The 17,989-nt window shown below is 39.0% G+C and overlaps 1 protein-coding gene across 1 annotated transcript; it reads left to right on the top strand.

The window, feature by feature from the left end:
- The first annotated feature begins 367 nt into the window (after positions 1 to 367).
- On the top strand, positions 368 to 17,642 carry zgc:85932 (uncharacterized protein LOC405875 homolog). The gene is made up of 20 exons (XM_055028925.1): positions 368 to 673; positions 3,388 to 3,457; positions 4,099 to 4,217; positions 4,712 to 4,845; positions 4,978 to 5,149; positions 6,193 to 6,264; positions 6,434 to 6,525; positions 7,799 to 7,873; positions 9,676 to 9,836; positions 10,201 to 10,349; positions 11,140 to 11,342; positions 11,708 to 11,753; positions 12,944 to 13,018; positions 14,108 to 14,168; positions 14,249 to 14,313; positions 14,722 to 14,790; positions 14,913 to 14,991; positions 15,650 to 15,766; positions 16,120 to 16,178; positions 17,352 to 17,642. The coding sequence occupies exons 1-20, from the start codon at positions 422 to 424 to the stop codon at positions 17,376 to 17,378; spliced, it is 2,097 nt and encodes a 698-aa protein (XP_054884900.1). The 5' UTR covers positions 368 to 421; the 3' UTR covers positions 17,379 to 17,642.
- The last annotated feature ends 347 nt before the right edge of the window (positions 17,643 to 17,989 follow it).

Raw genomic sequence — 17,989 nt, 5'->3', positions numbered from 1 at the left:
AATAAAATAATATTAATTATTATTATTAAAATGTTATTAATAAAATAATATTAATTATTATTATTAAAATGTTATTAAGATCATCTGCCGGTGCAACAAGAACTTTTTAAAGTAAATATTAATAAGTGACATAAAACAAGTTTCATTGCAGCTGTTTCGAGGTTTTTTTAAGTTATGAATTTAACATTTATTATTTCTTATAAATGAATTTTATGACTTAAAGCTGTTTCACTGTTAACTGCAGAATATTAAGACATCTTGATTCATCAGACTTTGATTAGGCCACGCCAGTGGTTTTCTGACGCCGACATGCAGGAGCCACCCCTGAGTCATCACAGGTGTGCGGTTTGTTCCGGGTGGGCGGGGCCTGTCGGTTGCCTACCTGTGTGCGGGGCCCAGGTGAGCGCAGCGCGGCTCCAGCATGTCCACGTCCCGCAGGTTGTCCTCTCAAAGCTCACTGCCTCCGCCGGACAGCGACGATGCGGCCTCGGAGTGCTCCGACGACCTGATGGGCTCCCAGTCCCGCCAGTGGCTGCTGGACCTGGGGGCCCTGGGGGCCCCGCGGGAGGGCGGCGAGGTGGACACGGTGGGCCGCGACGGGCTGTTCGTGGACGTCCACTTCCCCGTGGGGAAGCTGGAGATGGACGCGGGAGTCCGCTGGATGCGACCGAAGGTAAAACAAAATAGTTTCACTTCAACGTGATTTTAAAGAAAAGCAGCGAGAAAATTAAAGTGGTGAAAAATTCACTGAAATGAAACTGATCAGATTATTAATAACTAATAATCAGGATTCAAAGGAAAAGAAAATGGAAATGACAATAATTCATATTAGTAATAAGAAAAATGTTTCCAAATCCAAGTAAAAGTAGAAATACTTGAAGTAAAAAGTACAGCATAGTAAAAATACTCCAAGAAGTGAGTAAACGTGAGCAGTTAGTGCTGCTCAGCCGGCCTGAGGAATAAGCAAGCTGAGCTATTGAGATTCACAGAAAGGCGATTATTTATGTTGATTAATTAATTTTAAAAAATGACACATTTTGCTGTTTTTTATTAAACCAATTGAGCTTTTTAATACAACATTTGAAATGTCTTAAAGGGGCAGCGTTATGTTTTCCAGGCACATTTTGCCACTTTATTATAGCATAAGCAAGAAATTATGATACCTTAAATTGCTATGAAAAATGCTAAAAATAGAAATATGACTTAAAATAAATGTTACTTCCTGATTTAATTAATACTCCGAAAAGTACATTTTAGAAACTACGGATGTTTTAGTGTTAAAACCAGATTCATCTGAAGTCAATTTAGTTTTGATTCAGACAAATTACAGGCGGATTTGGGGTTAAAAGGTTTAAGGAAACTGAACGTTTTTCCAGCAGGAAGCAGCTTTGATATGCAGCTGGGGGCAAAGTCTGAGCTTTACCTGACAAGGTGAGTCAGGTAGAAAGAAAAGAGTCAATAGAGTCCAGAACAATGGAGTCCAGACAGTGACCTTGAGTTCTGTATGAAACGGATCAGCGCCGACATGAAGCAGGAAAACAAACAGCTGAACTAAATGACTGGATTGTTTTCAACATGCAGCTGAAACAACCTGAATTATCAGATTTCAGAAACAAAGCAACTCAAAATGATCCCAGCATAATATCTATCTATCTATCTATCTATCTATCTATCTATCTATCTATCTATCTATCTATCTATCTATCTATCTATCTATCTATCTATCTATCTATCTATCTATCTATCTATCTATCTATCTATCTATCTATCTATCTATCTATCTATCTATCTATCTATCTATCTATCTATCTATCTATCTATCTATCTATCTATCTATCTATCTATCTATCTATCTATCTATCTATCTATCTATCTATCTATCTATCTATCTATCTATCTATCTATCTATCTATCTATCTCTCTCTCTCTCTCTCTCTCTATCTATCTATCTATCTATCTATCTATCTATCTATCTATCTATCTATCTATCTATCTATCTATCTATCTATCTCTATCTATCTATCTATCTATCTATCTATCTATCTATCTATCTATCTATCTCTACGACTAGCTAAATCATAATTATGTAATTATGTCATATTTATGATTGTAGTTGGTCGTTTTTATGTCTTCGCTATTATATGTCATAATTGTCATTGATTATGACAATAGATAAATAAATAATCATGATAATTATGAGATGTTATTTATTCATCAGTGGCAGAAATCACACGTTATGTTCTTGCAACAGTCAATGAACAAGAGAACCAGAACCAGGTGAAGTTCTCTGTTTACTCTCTTATCTTGATGCAAAAACAAACATTGGTCTGAAGGGTTTTGCTGTGAGCAGCGGCTCTTTAAACATTATCTGCTGGAAGAAAAACCGGTCTGGTGAAACGTGTGGAGAACGTCCTGCTGCGTTTTACAGCTCAGGACTTCTCGTCCTGCTGCGTTTCCTGATCAGGACTTCTCGCCCTGCTGCGTTTCCTGATCAGGACTTCTCGTCCTGCTGCGTTTCCTGATCAGGACTTCTCGCCTGAGCAGGAAACTTTTCGCCCTGCTGCGTTTCTGACTGGACGGCTTCCAGCTGTTAATGAATCCCTCTGGTGATGTTCGCTGGTATGCAGGCAGGAAACGATTCAACCCAACTGAGCCGACGGGACGACTTTCCTCTCCAGTTTCAGCCTGAAGGCGGCCATTACTGGAGGTTCTGCTGAGCAGAACCGGGCCTGGCAGAAAATACTAGGAACCTGAAACGTGTCTCACTGCAAGAGCACTGTAAAAAACCAAAAACGTACCCTGGCCTGTAGCACCACTTCAACATAATTTTATTCAAGTGAAGCTGAAAAGTTACTAAACTAATTCAGTACAAAACATGAATCATTCAACATCTAAAACATCCATAATCAGACGGACAAAATGTAAAGCTAAGTGGAAATTTTGGTATTTTAAAGACAAAAATGAAAAATGTTTAACATAAGTAGCAAAAATCAGTCAAAAATTTTTTTTTTCCAAATCAGTTTCTTCCATTTCAAACTTCTGAAAGTTTAACAGAAACTGCAGGTGTGAATCTGTGAGGTTTTGGTTGAAAATGTTGGTTTTTCATTCAGAAATGTTCCTCAAGTCAAAATAAAATGATTTAAATAAGAGAAGCGATACTTCATAATGAAATCATTTGAGGAGGTTCTCAGTACTTACAGCTACTTTTTAATTTTACTTGAGAGTGGTGCTGCTGACTTGCAGCGGCCATCTGTGTGATTTATTACAGTTTCCTGGAAACGGATCAGCTGTTTGCCTGCAGATTGATAACCATGAACTGGATGCATCTTGTTCTGAACTGATCGTTTTCTTTCTCTCCTTCCCATCTGAACTTCTTGGCGCCTCCAGGAGCTTTTTTCTTCGCCCAGGTTCATCGTGGACAGAGCTTCGCGGCTCGACATCTGCCAGGGGAAACTGGGTGAGAGCCGTCGCTCTGAGCTCACTTCTCTCTGTTGGGCTTTTAATGACTTATATACCTTTCCAAGGTGGAATGAAAATCATGGATTGATTTTAAAAAACTGGGTGAAAAACTTCAAATTCATTCATTCATTCATTCATTCATTCATTCATTCACCAGTTTAGACAGAATAAAAACAGACATTTACCTCTGGGGTCTGGAGGATATTTTAAATATCCATAATAAATAAACAACAGAAACAACAAATGAAATTAATGATGAAGTAAACAGAATAAATCCTTCAGAAACTGAACATTTTTATCACCCAGTTTTTGGTAAAAAAGAGAAAAACAATAAATCATACAAGTGAAAATCAGTTGAATTGTTGGTTATTGGCCCATTTGCTAGCCCAGAAGCTAGCTATTGAGCTAGCATGGGCATGCTAGCAGCTAGTTAGCGTTAGCCGCTAATGAATATACTTTATTAAATATTCCTGCCACGACAAAATGAAGGATCTGAGTTCAACCTGGAGACCGGCTTCCTTTTTAAATCAGTTTCAGGAATTTTTTGGGCCTTAGCTTTGGATGCTTGAATGTAAGAGTTTTGAATGTGTTTGGTGTCATGAATGGCCTCCAGCTGAGCGTCCGCCGTGTCGTCTGCAGGTGACTGCTGGGTGCTCTCCGCCATCGCATCTCTGGCGAATCACCCAGAACTCCTCCAGAAGGTCGTTCCTCCCAATCAGAGCTTCCAGGACGGATACAAGGGCAGATTCTCCTTCAGAGTACGTATCTGGTCTGGAAGAGGCAGCCAGGGTTTGTTTCGTTCATAATGTGTTTTAAGGTCTGTGGCTTCATTTAAATCCCAGTTAAATTTCATTCCAGACATTTGTTCCAGTTGAAATAGCCTTCAACACAATGGGAGTTCCCCAGAAGGATTTGTGTGTAGATTTTCAAAATAAAATGTAAAATTACAGAATTCTTTTTTCTGTTGTTGACCCACAATCCAGAAACCACTTGTTGTGCAGGAGGCTCTACTAATGCTTTTCGAAGCTGTATGGTTGTATAACCCTGCAGCCATTTTTGTGTGCGATTGTAGAGTTGGGGGGTGTGGCCAGCAGCAGTTTATTCGGATTTAAAGTGACGGAGGCCCTAAAACGGCTCATTCAGAAAGCAGATCCAGACTCAGATCTCATCGATCTCATCAGCCGTGAGGTTAATGTTTCACACAGCTGACAAGTCCAGGAAGCATAACAGGTGTGTGTAACTCTGTGTGTAGTTCTGGCAGTACGGGGAGTGGGAGGAGGTGAGGATCGACGACTTACTGCCAACGGACAACAACAAGCTGATCTACCTCAGCTCCCCCGATAGACACGAGTTCTGGAGCTCTCTGCTGGAAAAGGCCTACGCAAAGTAAGGAATTAGGGCAGAAATCAATACATTTAGGAAAACTGTTTCACTTATTTCTGTTTTTAATCGGGCGTCTGGTTCTGAAAGTGGATTTTTTGAAATGAAATCCCTCCCTGTGCTGTTTGGCTGCGTCAGGCTGAAGGGAGGCTACCGAGCGCTGGAGCTGGGTTTCCCTCATGAGGCCATGGTGGACATGACCGGCGGCGTCACCGAGGTCTTCAGCCTCCCCATGGTGTCCAAAGACCTGCCGGAGTTCCTCAGGGACCTGCTGGCCAAAGGAGCGCTCATCAACTGTGCCAACAGCAAGGTAGGCAGGTGCAGGAGGCTCACCTGGCTCACCTGGTCAAACATTTCTACTCCATGAACATCAGGGAAATCACCTGCAACTCAAAAGTTAATTTTGTGACACTGAAGCATTAATCATAAATATTGGATGCACTAAAGCGTTATAGCAACATAATATTTAGCAGAAGCTAATGCTAAAGTGCTAAAGTGTTAAGTCTTTTATTCATCTGCATCATTTGTTGTATTTTTATCACCATTTGCCCAATAAAGTTTGTCGACCATAAAAGGCAGAACAAGAGGAAACGAAACATCATCCCCTTCAAAATAAGAGCATGAATATGAAGCTCTAACTACAAACTTCAACACAAATATCGAACATTATTAAACTGAGAGTTTGAAAAAAAAACGAAGACCTCTTCCCATGACAGTTGCTATGCAGTTGCCATGACAACAGTGAACGAGCCACGCTTTAGCTCCAGCTTTTTTCTACTTCCTGTTTTTTCTACTTTCTGTTTTTTCTACTTCCTGTCTAAAGGAAAAGCAACATCACATCCATCACCTGGCTAAAATGTCTGAGTTGTCCACTCACCTCTGGGCAACACCAAGATAAATATCTGTGATTTTCATGTCGCTCTTATTGCCGAACTAGTTAGCAAAGTTAGCTTAGCTTATGTAGCTTTTGTCTGCTAGCTAAACGGACATGTAGCCTGTTTGTGTTACTGCATGTTCTGACTCTGCCAGCCTCCAGTTATTCACAGGAAGAGTTCGTTTCCAAGCCCGTCGTTGAAACATTGATTGTATTTTATAAACTGGAAAACTCGACCCGGACGTGGCCTGACCTTTCCTGACCTTTCCTTTTATGAGGCGCAACAGCAAAGCCTTGAACTGCTGCTGCACAAGTTATGCAGCAACTTGTTGCAACAAAACACACCATCATTATCATCTGTGTTTCAACATGTATGGATCTGGTTTAAAGCTAAAGAATAAAAAGTATTTGTGTTGAAATCTGTTTTGAAGTGTTATTAATTTTCGCCTCATTCCTTTCTGACGCTCGGCGCGCCTCAGGGTGAGCTGGAAAAGAGGAACGAGATGGGAATCATGTACCGACATGCCTACTCCCTGACGGCGGTGGAGAAGGTAACGCTCGCTGAACAAACACAAACGAGGGATTTTCTCAGATTATAAATGCCAAACTCAAGTGGCAAGAAGCCCAGAGGCGTTTACTGGGAACGGAGCAGAGATCGTACTGAAATGAGCTTCTGCTACCACAAAAACACATAATTGCTTCATTCTCTCCCTCCACCAGGTGAAAACAACTGATGGGTTTAAAGATTTGGTGCGAATCCTGAATCCATGGGGCCACACAGAGTGGTTAGGGGCCTGGAGCGACGACGACAGGTCGGGGCAACATTTACCACCATCTTTACTGTAACATTAGGGCCTTCAGTAAAACCTAAAACGTTTTTATTACATGATTTCATATCTTAATTGACTGCAATAGGAAGGATCTGTAATAAGTAGCTCCAGACTGGAAGAAGGTTTCCCTGGAAATGCACCATCTTGGCAAACAGCGTTACAATTCAACTTCAGTTCGGTTTAAAAATACTTTATTGATCTCAGAGGGAAATTAAATTCAGTTAAATCGGAGCAGCGTTACCGATGCTGACATTGTTTTTCATTTGTCACCATGTGGCGACAGTGTAATGATAATCTCCCCAATCAGAGCCAGGGGGAGGGGCTTAGCGCTGTCAATCAACTTCTAACAACTGATTGGCAGCACTAAGTTGTTTGTAGTTAGCACTGGGAGAAGGAAGAGCAGCTCAATTTATTATCTGTTTCACACCAAACTGTCACAATCCAGAGACGTTTCAATGAAAGTTACATCCTGCAGCTTTAAGGCTTTTTCTTCTCTTGTGGATGATGTGATCATATTATATTCACAGCATTGATCACTGAATAGAACAAGATTAAATCCATAAATGCACATCTACGTTTCACACGTTTTGCAAATTGGGCTGCGTATAAAGTACACAGTTACATTCAGAAACATTTGAAACCGTGATAAAGTGCCAGTCTGTGCTGACTTAGATCATCTGTTTGTTTTTCCTCAATATTAACCAGACTTTAAGTTTTTAGCAACAAAGATTTTCTCACCTTCACTTGTGGTAATAAAATCTTTTCTTTACGGTTTTATTACCTTTGTTTTTACGTCTTTCTTGAATCCAACAATATCCAGTGGAAGCTGCTTCCGCCTTCATGTGGGAACAATTCATAAACCCATTTTGCTGCTGATTTATTAATAAGAAGACATGTTAGCTTCTTGGTTCATTTGTTGTTTCTGTTTTATTTATTTTGGATAATTAAATTGTCTTGCAGTTTAATGTTCATTAGGATTTAACGTTTATTGATCTGTAGGAAAGTATTCTTGCATTATTATTCCATTTCCTTACTTAAAAATGGTTTCAAAACAACAATATTATCATTTATTGCAATAATATCTGGGACAATTTAACATCCAGGAAGATTTGTCATCATAACAAAGCGGTCGTCACTGGACTCGTCTCCAGAAATGAAGGTTTTAGGTCCTTAAATCTGAGTTTTTCAGTTTGTCTTGGCTTCTTTGTCGCTGAGCGTCGGACCAGCAGGACGTCTGATTGTGTTTCTGTTCCAGGACCAGGTGGATGAAGGTGAGCGCTGAGGAGCAGAAACGGCTGGGACGGGTCCGGCAGGAGGACGGGGAGTTCTGGTGAGTTTCTGCTTCATAAAACATCCTGAAACTCGTCGAAACAGATCAGATTTCCAGCTTTAATCCACTGTTATCTCACTTAAATTAGAAATGACAGGAAAAGGTTTGAAAAATCGTCTTAAATATCAGAAAGTTGAGTAACATAGTATTAGAACCAGGCGAATGTTCGTCTAGTTACAAGGATAAAGTCATAATAAAGTCGCAAATTTACAAGAAATATGTCTTCAAATTAATAGAAAAAGCTTTTAAAATGAAAAATTATACATTTTTTGTTTGTATTTTGTTTTGGAGTTCTCATAAAATTACTGCTTCATTTTCCTAATATTCCAACTTTATTTTGGTAACATTAAGACCATCTTTGTATCATTTCATTGTTGTTATCATATGATTGTTCCTGTAACATTATAACTTATCTTAGCCTGACTGTTATAGACATGTTTCACTGTGACGTCAGATGCTCAAAATCCCTGCTGGAGGGCAAAGACCTAATCTACCACCGCTTTGTTAGCTTAGCTAATAGCAGCATGAGCTAATCTACCACCGCTTTGTTAGCTTAGCTAATAGCAGCATGAGCTAATCTATCACCACTTTGTTAGCTTAGCTAATAGCAGCATGAGCTAATCTATCACCACTTTGTTAGCTTAGCTAATAGCAGCATGAGCTAATCTATCACCACTTTGTTAGCTTAGCTAATAGCAGCATTAGCTAATCTACCACCGCTTTGTTAGCTTAGCTAATAGCAGCATGAGCTAATCTACCACCGCTTTGTTAGCTTAGCTAATAGCAGCATGAGCTAATCTACCACCGCTTTGTTAGCTTAGCTAATAGCAGCATGAGCTAATCTACCACCGCTTTGTTAGCTTAGCTAATAGCAGCATGAGCTAATCTACCACCGCTTTGTTATCTTAGCTAATAGCAGCATTAGCTAATCTACCACCGCTTTGTTAGCTAAGCTAATAGCAGCATTAGCTAATCTACCACCGCTTTGTTAGCTTAGCCAATAGCAGCATTAGCTAATCTACCACCGCTTTGTTAGCTTAGCCAAAAGCAGCATGAGCTAATTTACCACCGTTTTGTTAGCTTAGCTAATAGCAGCATGAGCTAATCTACCACCGCTTTGTTATCTTAGCTAATAGCAGCATTAGCTAATCTACCACCGCTTTGTTAGCTAAGCTAATAGCAGCATTAGCTAATCTACCACCGCTTTGTTAGCTTAGCTAATAGCAGCAATAGCTCATCTACCACAGCTTTGTTAGCTTAGCTAATAGCAGCAATAGCTAATCTACCACCACTTTGTTAGCTTAGCTAATAGCAGCATGAGCTAATCTACCACCGCTTTGTTAGCTTAGCTAATAGCAGCATGAGCTAATCTACCACCAATTTGTTAGCTTAGCTATTAGCAGCATTAATAGCTAATCTACCAAAACTAAAACCCAAAAATATTCAACTGAAACATCCCGACTGTTTCAGTTGAATATTTTGGAGTTTTGTGTTGTACTGTATCAGTTTTCTGCATCACTTTTTCCCTTTGCACTGAGCTAATAGTTCCGCTGCGGCGGCGCGGCTACAGATGGCGAGGAAAAGAATCGTTGTTTTGACCTCCAGCTTTGCATCGTAGAGTTGACCTGAATTGAAATCTCCAAAATAAATGGAAGTTGTAAAAAAATGTTTGTAAAACAAGATGGCCGCCTGGGCGTGCTGACATCTGAAAAATATCCAGACCTTCGTTGCGTGGGATGAATGTGCGGTCTGGTTGGAGGCGGGCGTGGCTGAACGGACTTCTTGCTCTGGCCGTTTGTCAGGATGTCGGTGTTAGACTTCCAGCTGAACTTTGACACGATGGAGGTGTGTCACCTGACGGAGCCGCAGAGCGCGCCCCACTCTGACGTGTCGCCGTGGAAATGCGTCATGCATCATGGAGTCTGGATGCCGAACATCACAGCTGGAGGTCCTCCTGGCAGCAGTGAGACATTTTTACATTTACAGTGACAGGAAAACCTCAGAGCAGTTCGACGACTTTATGTGAACAAATCAGTTTATAGGAAATTATTCATGTTATTTAAATGTTTATGCTATTCAGAAAAGTAAACTGTTTATCTCTCACTAGTCCAGTTTCTAGTGAAAATATCTCACTTCACTAGAAACAAGACAAAACTAACTTACAAGAAACTTTTTAGCAACATAATTTATGATTTATAATTTAATAAAGTCTGTTTGCTGCCTGACTTCAGATTATGGTGGTAAGTGTGTGTGTGTGTGTGTGTGTGTGTGTGTGTGTGTGTGTGTGTGTGTGTGTGTGTGTGTGTGTGTGTGTGTGTGTGTTTCAGACTTCTTCTGGCAGAATCCTCAGTTCCTTCTGGTTCTGAAGGACGTGGATGGAAACAGCAAGAGCGGCTGCTCCTTCGTTGTGGCCGTCATGCAGAAATATCAGAGACGCCGAGGGGTTCACCTCTCTGTTGGCCTGTGTATATACCAGGTACACAACACACACACACACACACACACACACACACACACACACCCAGAGCCATGTGTGAGAACTTGAGAACAGATTTCTAGGATGAGGCATGGAGCAGGTCTTACTCTGCAAAAACACAAAACTTTACCAACAAATTTTCTCTAATTTCACAGCACAGGTGTGAAACTCCAGGTGTCCTGCAGGTTTTAGATGAGCCAGTTACCAAACGGCTGAATTACCTCCAGAGCCTTAATGACCCAATTATTCTATCCAGCTGTTGCAGCAGAGGCTCATCTAATGATTGTAATGTTTTTCTCTTTATGTTCTAGAGCAAAAATCTCAGCACATTTAATTTAAAATAAATTTACTTACTAGTTTCTACTCAACAAGAACTGGGAGCTTGTTTTGAGTAAATAGTCCCTTAATATTGAGAAAAAGTTCTAGATTATTTCACTCATAAAATGAAGAAAATGATTTTTGTTTTGTGTTTTTGCAGCTTCTGTTAGTGAGGAAGCAGGATGTTTGCATCACCTCTGGCCTGCAGTGACAACGTTATGCTTCCTGCTTCCTTCTTCCTGCTTCATTTTTCCTGCTTCCTTCTTCCTGCTTCATTTTTCCTGCTTCCTTCTTCCTGCTTCATTTTTCCTGCTTCCTTCTTCCTGCTTCATTTTTCCTTCTTCCTTCTTCCTGCTTCCTTCTTCCTTTTTCCTGCTTCCTTCTTTCTTCTTCCTGCTTCCTGCTCTGGTTTTAATGTTTATTCCGGTTCTGGATTTAAAAACGTGGTAATAAAAGGAGTTTGTGGCTCCAGGCTCATCCTCAGAACACCTTCCTGTCAGAGGAGGATCTGCGGAGAGGCTTCCTCTGCGGGACGCCCGCCTCCACGCAGCGGGAGGTCGTCCTGCGCAGCTCGCTCCCTCCGGGTCGCTACTTCATCATCCCCTTCACCTCTGACCCCAACCAGCAGGGGGAGTTCCTGCTCCGGGTTCTGACGGAGCGCGGCGGCGACTCCACGTCAGTCTCTGTCGTTTTCATTGTAGTTCAGTTTTATTTCATTTGTTTGATTATTTCAGTTAGTTTTAGTTTCTAATAGTTGCTATTAGTTAAATATTGTTCAGTTTTTGCTGGTTTTATAGTTCAGTTTTTATTAGTTATTGGAATAGCTTTGAAAATTTGTTTTTCAAAGTATGGACAAAAGTATTTTTTAAAATGAGTTTTGAAAGTCATTAGAAAGAGAGAACGATTATTCATCTCTGACATTTGTCTCAGATTATATAAAAATATTCAAAAATATGTTTTTTTCACTCTTAACTGAGGTGGACTTTCTTTTCCCTCCTGTCTGTGTTTAATTTGCTGCTTTGAATGTTTTTTTGTTTCAGTCCGGCTCACAAACCGACGCCGCTCGACGTTTTGTCGGTGAGAAAGGTAACGCAACATTTTATTTCTCCCAAATCAGAGTTGGGATCAAAAGGCTTTTCGGCTTTTAAAACATTTACTAACATTTAAACTAATTATTTATAAAAGAAAATCTGTAAAAACCAGAATCAGATTCCTCTTGGGAGCCTGCAGTTCATATCTAAGCCAGAGGTGGCGCCAAACCGTGAAACAAACCGATATAATAAGCAAAAATAATCGCAGGCCAAAATAATATTTCATTTCTTTTATAACTAAATGTACAAAAAATATATAATGTATTTGTGTAGCAAATAAACAAAGAAGGAAATATTTTAATCAAACAAAGAAATTCGTCTGGACTTATGAATAATTTTGAATCCAAACCTGAAAAATCAATTTAAATTTAGTGTCTTTATTATAAAGGCATTAAGTTTTGGAATAAAAAATAAAAAACAGAAATTCATGTTGGACATTTCCAGCAACAAGACAAGAAAACGGGTCAGTGTTTAAACTGGTCAGTGTTTAAACTGGTCAGTGTTTAAAAGGGTCAGTGTTTAAACTGGTCAGTATTTAAACTGGTCAGTGTTTAAACGGGTCAGTGTTTAAACGGGTCAGTATTTAAACTGGTCAGTGTTTAAAAGGGTCAGTGTTTAAACTGGTCAGTGTTTAAACTGGTCAGTGTTTAAACGGGTCAGTGTTTAAACTGGTCAGTGTTTAAACGGGTCAGTGTTTAAACTGGTCAGTGTTTAAACTGGTCAGTGTTTAAACTGGTCAGTGTTTAAAAGGGTCAGTATTTAAACTGGTCAGTGTTTAAACGGGTCAGTGTTTAAACGGGTCAGTATTTAAACTGGTCAGTGTTTAAACTGGTCAGTGTTTAAAAGGGTCAGTGTTTAAACGGGTCAGTATTTAAACTGGTAAGTATTTAAACTGGTCAGTGTTTAAACTGGTCAGTGTTTAAACTGGTCAGTGTTTAAACTGGTCAGTGTTTAAACGGGTCAGTGTTTAAACGGGTCAGTGTTTAAACTGGTCAGTGTTTAAACGGGTCAGTGTTTAAACGGGTCAGTGTTTAAACGGGTCAGTATTTAAATGGGTCAGTGTTTAAATGGGTCAGTATTTAAACGGGTCAGTGTTTAAACGTTTGAAGCTCCGTCCTGCTGCTGATTTGTTCCTGTAACGTTTGGACAGCAGTGGCTGACTGCGGCTGTGTGGTTTCCCTGCAGCTCTCGTTTCCCCACCTGGCCGCTCTGCCGTCGGACGCGGCCGTCTGGAAGCTTTTCCACCGACACAGCAACAAGGTGAGGTTCTGGTTCTGAGCGGGAACTGGAGACGTTGGGGGTTTTCAAGGTCTGGAAAGTGTTTAATATTCAAACAGAACAGTTCTGCCATAAAATAAAATGTTTGTCTAACAGGCCGGACTTGGGAATCGGTTAAGTTTTAATAAAATAACAATAAAACTTATTTATTTCTTGCTGTCTGAAATTAAATCAAACTAAACTTTTCTTGTTTTATGTCAGTCATTATCACCAAAATTATTTCTTTTTGCTAAATGCCAGAAAATTTAGCAAGAAGGAACGGTCTAGTCAAAGTCTGAAAATAATTCAAACAGGTTGCTTCATTTCCCATCTTTAATAATAAAACTGGTAAAATCCTTGAAAATACTTGAATTTCCTGTAGGTGTTTTCAAGGTTTGGAAAGTTTTTGACCTTGAAAGTTTGGTAATAAAGTTCAATCAAACGTTTCATTAAAAGCCTAAATGTGGAAAATATTTACACTTGAAATCACATATTTTCACACAACTAATAATATTTTTTTTTTTAAATTTTATGTCAGAATCATCAAAATTATATTTATTTGCTAAAAGTCAGAAATTCTTAATTCATTTTTTGTATTTTATCATTTAATTTGAGCAGAAAGATGATTTACCTCAACATGATTTATTTATTTATCGAATATTTATTATTCCTAATGATTTATTTATGATCTATATTTCATATAATAAGCCACATTAGTGAAATTTGGGTATTTGTTAAATTAATGTTTTACAAAAAATTATAAGACATTAATAACATTAATAAAAAGTTTAAACTGTCTCTTTTTTTCTGTTCATTTGTGTATTTCCTCCAAGTTTGGAAGGGAACCTTGAAAATCCTTGAGAGGTTTTGAATTGTTCCTTGAGAAGTTTTGAATTGCTCCTTGAGAAGTTTTGAATTGCTCCTTGAGAAGTTTTGAATTGCTCCTTGAGAAGTTTGAATTGCTCCTTGAGAGGTTTTGAATTGTTCCTTGAGAAGTTTTGAATTGCTCCTTGAGAAGTTTTGAATTGCTCCTTGAGAAGTTTTGAATTGCTCCTTGAGAAGTTTTGAATTGGTCCTTGTGTTTGTCTGCAGGAAGGTCTGTGTAAACCTGCGCGGCTGCAGCTGCTGCTGACGGAGGCGCTGCAGGCTGGAGGTTCGTTTCTCGCCATGTTTTGCTCGACCCGCCGCGTTTCTCCGGGTCTCTGGTTAAAATGGCCGCCATGTTGTGTTCAGTGTTGGCAGGAAGTGAGCGGTACCTTTCTCTGGAGCACTGCAAGAGCCTGGTGGTCCTGATGGACGTATCCTCACAGAACCTCCTGGGACCCAAACGGACCCAAACCGGTTCCGACAGAAACAAAATGTTTGTGAAAGGGAAAATATAAAAACTGAAAGTTGGAAAACTGCAGTTCCACTTTGAGCCAGAGGTGGCGCCAAATCCCAGTATGTTAAACTCGATCATCAAGAAACTGAGATGCTAACAGACAAAATGCTTGTTAAAAAAATGACATTATTTTTGAAAACTAAAATTCAAAAAATATTTTCTGGATTTTTATATAAAAAAGCAGGCGATGTTTTAATTACATATAAATTTGTAACTAAATTTATATGTAGTTTTGGGTTTTAGTTTTTACAGAGCGCAGACTCTTGCGCTGCGTTCGAGGACAGTCGGGATGTTCCGGTTGCTTGCCTTGACCTGTTCTCTGCAGAGCCAAGGCAAAGCGAGGCTGAACTGGTCCGACTTCCAGCTGCTGTGGGACAAAATCAGGAAGTGGACGGTAACCAGAGCAACACCGGCATCACTTACCCACGGCTGCAGATATTTTCATTGTTTCACAGGAAAACACGAGATGTTCTGGCTTTTACTCTCTCTTCTCCGTTTCTATGTTGTTGTTTTTAGGATATCTTTCTGGTTTACGACACGAATAAAACTCATCACCTGGAGTACAAAGAGGTCGAACCGGCCCTGAAGGCAGCAGGTGGGCGGAAACCAGAAAAGTTTCTCATTATGAGCATGAAACTGTTTTTGTGTTTAATTAAATCTGTTTCTATCTGGTCAGACTTCTGCCCCCTGCAGGTCACATGCAGAGAAAAGTTCAAAGTTTTAATGAGAAACTTCCTTGTTTTAACAAGATGAGTTCTATATCTATTTTTTAACAAAAAACAAGAAACTTTTACTTGTCATAAGAAGGAAGTTTCTGGTTTTATGGAAAAAGTTTCTTATCAATTAGTTTTTTTTTTTAAATCTCTATAACGGGAAACTTGTTTTTCTGTATCAGTAAGTTGTTTCTCTAACAGTAAGACATGTAGCAGCGAGTATGTGAGGGTGATTGACAGTGCTAGGCCACGCCTCCTGGCTCTGATTGGTTGTTTTTGGTTCTTTTCTTCAGACAGAAGCTCGGGGAGGAGATTGATGTTTTCACAGATTATCTGTCTGATATTAAATTATCACAACATGATGACACTTGAAACAAATATGTAAAAAAATAATATTGCAGTTTTAAGATTGTGATCTAAAGTTTCAGCTTTGCTGTGTTTCATGGTCTCAGATTCAAAATATATCAGATTACTCATGTCTGGAGTTTTCATTTGGAGAAGCTAACATTTGGTTTCTGCTGACCGCTGCATCTGCTGCAGGCATCATGGTGAACGATCTGGTGATGCAGCTGGTGGGACTGAGATACACGGAGAGCGACCTGACCATCAGCTACCCCGGCTTCCTGTTCCTGCTCATTAAGATGGAGAGCATGATCCGTAAGAGAAAACTCAGACTGCTGTCTTCCTCTTCTGCAGACAAATTTCCCAGTATGAGATAAAAGCAACATACTGGGATGGAAAACTTTGTTTCTTTCTTTTAGTGCCTATTGTCGCTAATTCGCATCATATCTACATTTACTCAAATGATGGTGCAAAGATCAAATTCATAATTTATAATTTAACACCAGTTCTGTATAAATCCATCAGGATTTCTGCTTCTTTACTGATTTTGTTACTAAATTATTGTTTTTGATCGTAATTTCTCCCAGAAAATTTAAAAATTCAAATTTTTAAATTTTCTGGGAGAAAATTTCATGATTGCTTTCTTCTTCTTCTTTCTTCTTCTTCAGACAAATTTCAGGCTCACGACATAATGGGACGTGGAACCATAACAATCAGCTACACACAGGTAAGAACAGAAACTAGCTAAGGCTTAAAATGACGCAACATCACAAAAGTTTTAACAATTTGAGTAAAAACTGAAAATCATCAGAAATTCCCGTCGCATCGATCCAGGCAGGATCACAGGGCCACTTCCAAACCTGTGGAAGTTTATAATTATACAGAGAAAATTATTGACACCAGGATTATTCTGTTTGAAAACATTTAATCCCAGAAAAGTCAAAACAAAAGCAACCCAACAGCTTCGTCTCTGAAATGTTCAAAACTGGCAAAGAAGTGAAATAAAAAAATGTTTGAAAGAGAAAATAAAATAAATATCCTTCGCTGTCCCAGAGTGGGACAGTTCAGGTGCAGGATACACCTGAAGTTTTGTCCCAATTTATTCTTGAATTTTGTCGGCAGGCAGCCCCTGGGCTGGAGCCAGATTAATCCACCACAGAGAAATCCTCCCATTGCAAATTACAAGAAATTAATATGTAGTTTTATACATTAATTATTGCACAGCAGGTTTTATATGTCACCTGAGCATTAGCTTCTCATTTCAAATATCTACGTATTGTTTACATAAAAATCCCAAAAATGTAATTAATTAATTTGATATAGAACTATGAGTTTTATATGAGGCACAACTTTATAAAAATGTTTTATATTCATGAAGTGTTTAGATAGAAAAAAAAAGTATTTGCAGCCCCAACAAATATTGACGCCCTGGGCAACTGCCCTGTGAAATGTAAGCAGGAACATGGATAATTTTTTTTTATATACGTTAGAATAAGAGGCTTTACTGTGAGGACAAAACATGAGAATAATGACGCAGTTATTAAAAAATAAGATTAAAAATTTACAGGTTTAGAGGAAAGAGACAAAATGTGCAGAAATACACTGCAAAAACAAAATCCTGTCATGTATGTTTGAAATAAGTTTTTACTAACTTTTCAGCAAGATATAAATATATTGTTTTAAGACTGTAAATCCTTCATATTGATAAGGTTGCTAGTTCTACTGGCAGATAATTTATTTGATTGGAAAATGTATTTTATAAATTAAATAAACTACCAGTAACACGCATTTTTCATCAATATTAAGGATTTAAATCAAGTTCCTGTGTTTTGCTAGAAGTTTTGTCTTGAGTGATCCGACTTCCTGTTTGATGCGTTTCCTGCTCTCTGATTGGTTCCAGTGGCTCCACATGACCTTGTACAGCTGAGGCCGACCCGCTGAGCCCAGATCCACTTGGTTCCGCTTCCTTTTCGTTTTTATTTTCCCGCATGTGAAACTTTCATCGCCGCGGTCTGAGTCTGCTCATTTTCTGCTGACTGTTGCATGGAAACAGAGAGGCGCGCAGCCTTGGACTAAATTTGTTTTTTTTAAAAACATTTTTAATTTCATTTATACTCATTAATCTGATTTTCAGCGCTGGATGTTCAGTCTGGTGCTAATATTTCCTCAATAAATTCAGTTTCTAACAGAGCATTTTATTGTGTTTATTCTTCTGAAATTTATTTTGTAACTGGATTTAAACATGAAGGAAAGTTTTACACTTTTAAAAATATAAGTACAAAATACTTGCCCTAAATAAAAAATACTTTATCCTAAAGAGAAATGAAATGTATTCAGGTTTGTAGATGCTAATAGCTGTGAACAGGAAAAGTAAATTTTGTAAGTAGATTTTATGTCAAGACTTGGAAGTTTTGTCCCAATTTATTCTTGAATTTTGTCGGCAGGCAGCAAAAAATTAATCCAGTGGCCACAAACGGCCCCTGAACCCTACATTGAGGCTCCACTGCTGGGTCTGCAGTTCAAACAAACAGAAATATT

This window comes from Poeciliopsis prolifica, unplaced genomic scaffold (genome assembly GCF_027474105.1).
Source record: "Poeciliopsis prolifica strain line A6 unplaced genomic scaffold, Auburn_PproV2 SCAFFOLD004, whole genome shotgun sequence".
Lineage (NCBI taxonomy): Eukaryota > Metazoa > Chordata > Actinopteri > Cyprinodontiformes > Poeciliidae > Poeciliopsis > Poeciliopsis prolifica.
Note: the sequence above shows the minus strand (reverse complement) of the source record. Positions and strands in the feature narration are given on the sequence as shown.

Bases quoted from the DNA above. Each gene is read 5' to 3' on its own strand.
- zgc:85932 (XM_055028925.1), top strand. From the start codon at position 422: ATGTCCACGTCCCGCAGGTTGTCCTCTCAAAGCTCACTGCCTCCGCCG. The intron at 4,218-4,711 runs GTACGTATCTGG...CTCTGTGTGTAG, and splicing joins AGGGCAGATTCTCCTTCAGA to TTCTGGCAGTACGGGGAGTG. The intron at 11,754-12,943 runs GTAACGCAACAT...GTTTCCCTGCAG, and splicing joins ACGTTTTGTCGGTGAGAAAG to CTCTCGTTTCCCCACCTGGC.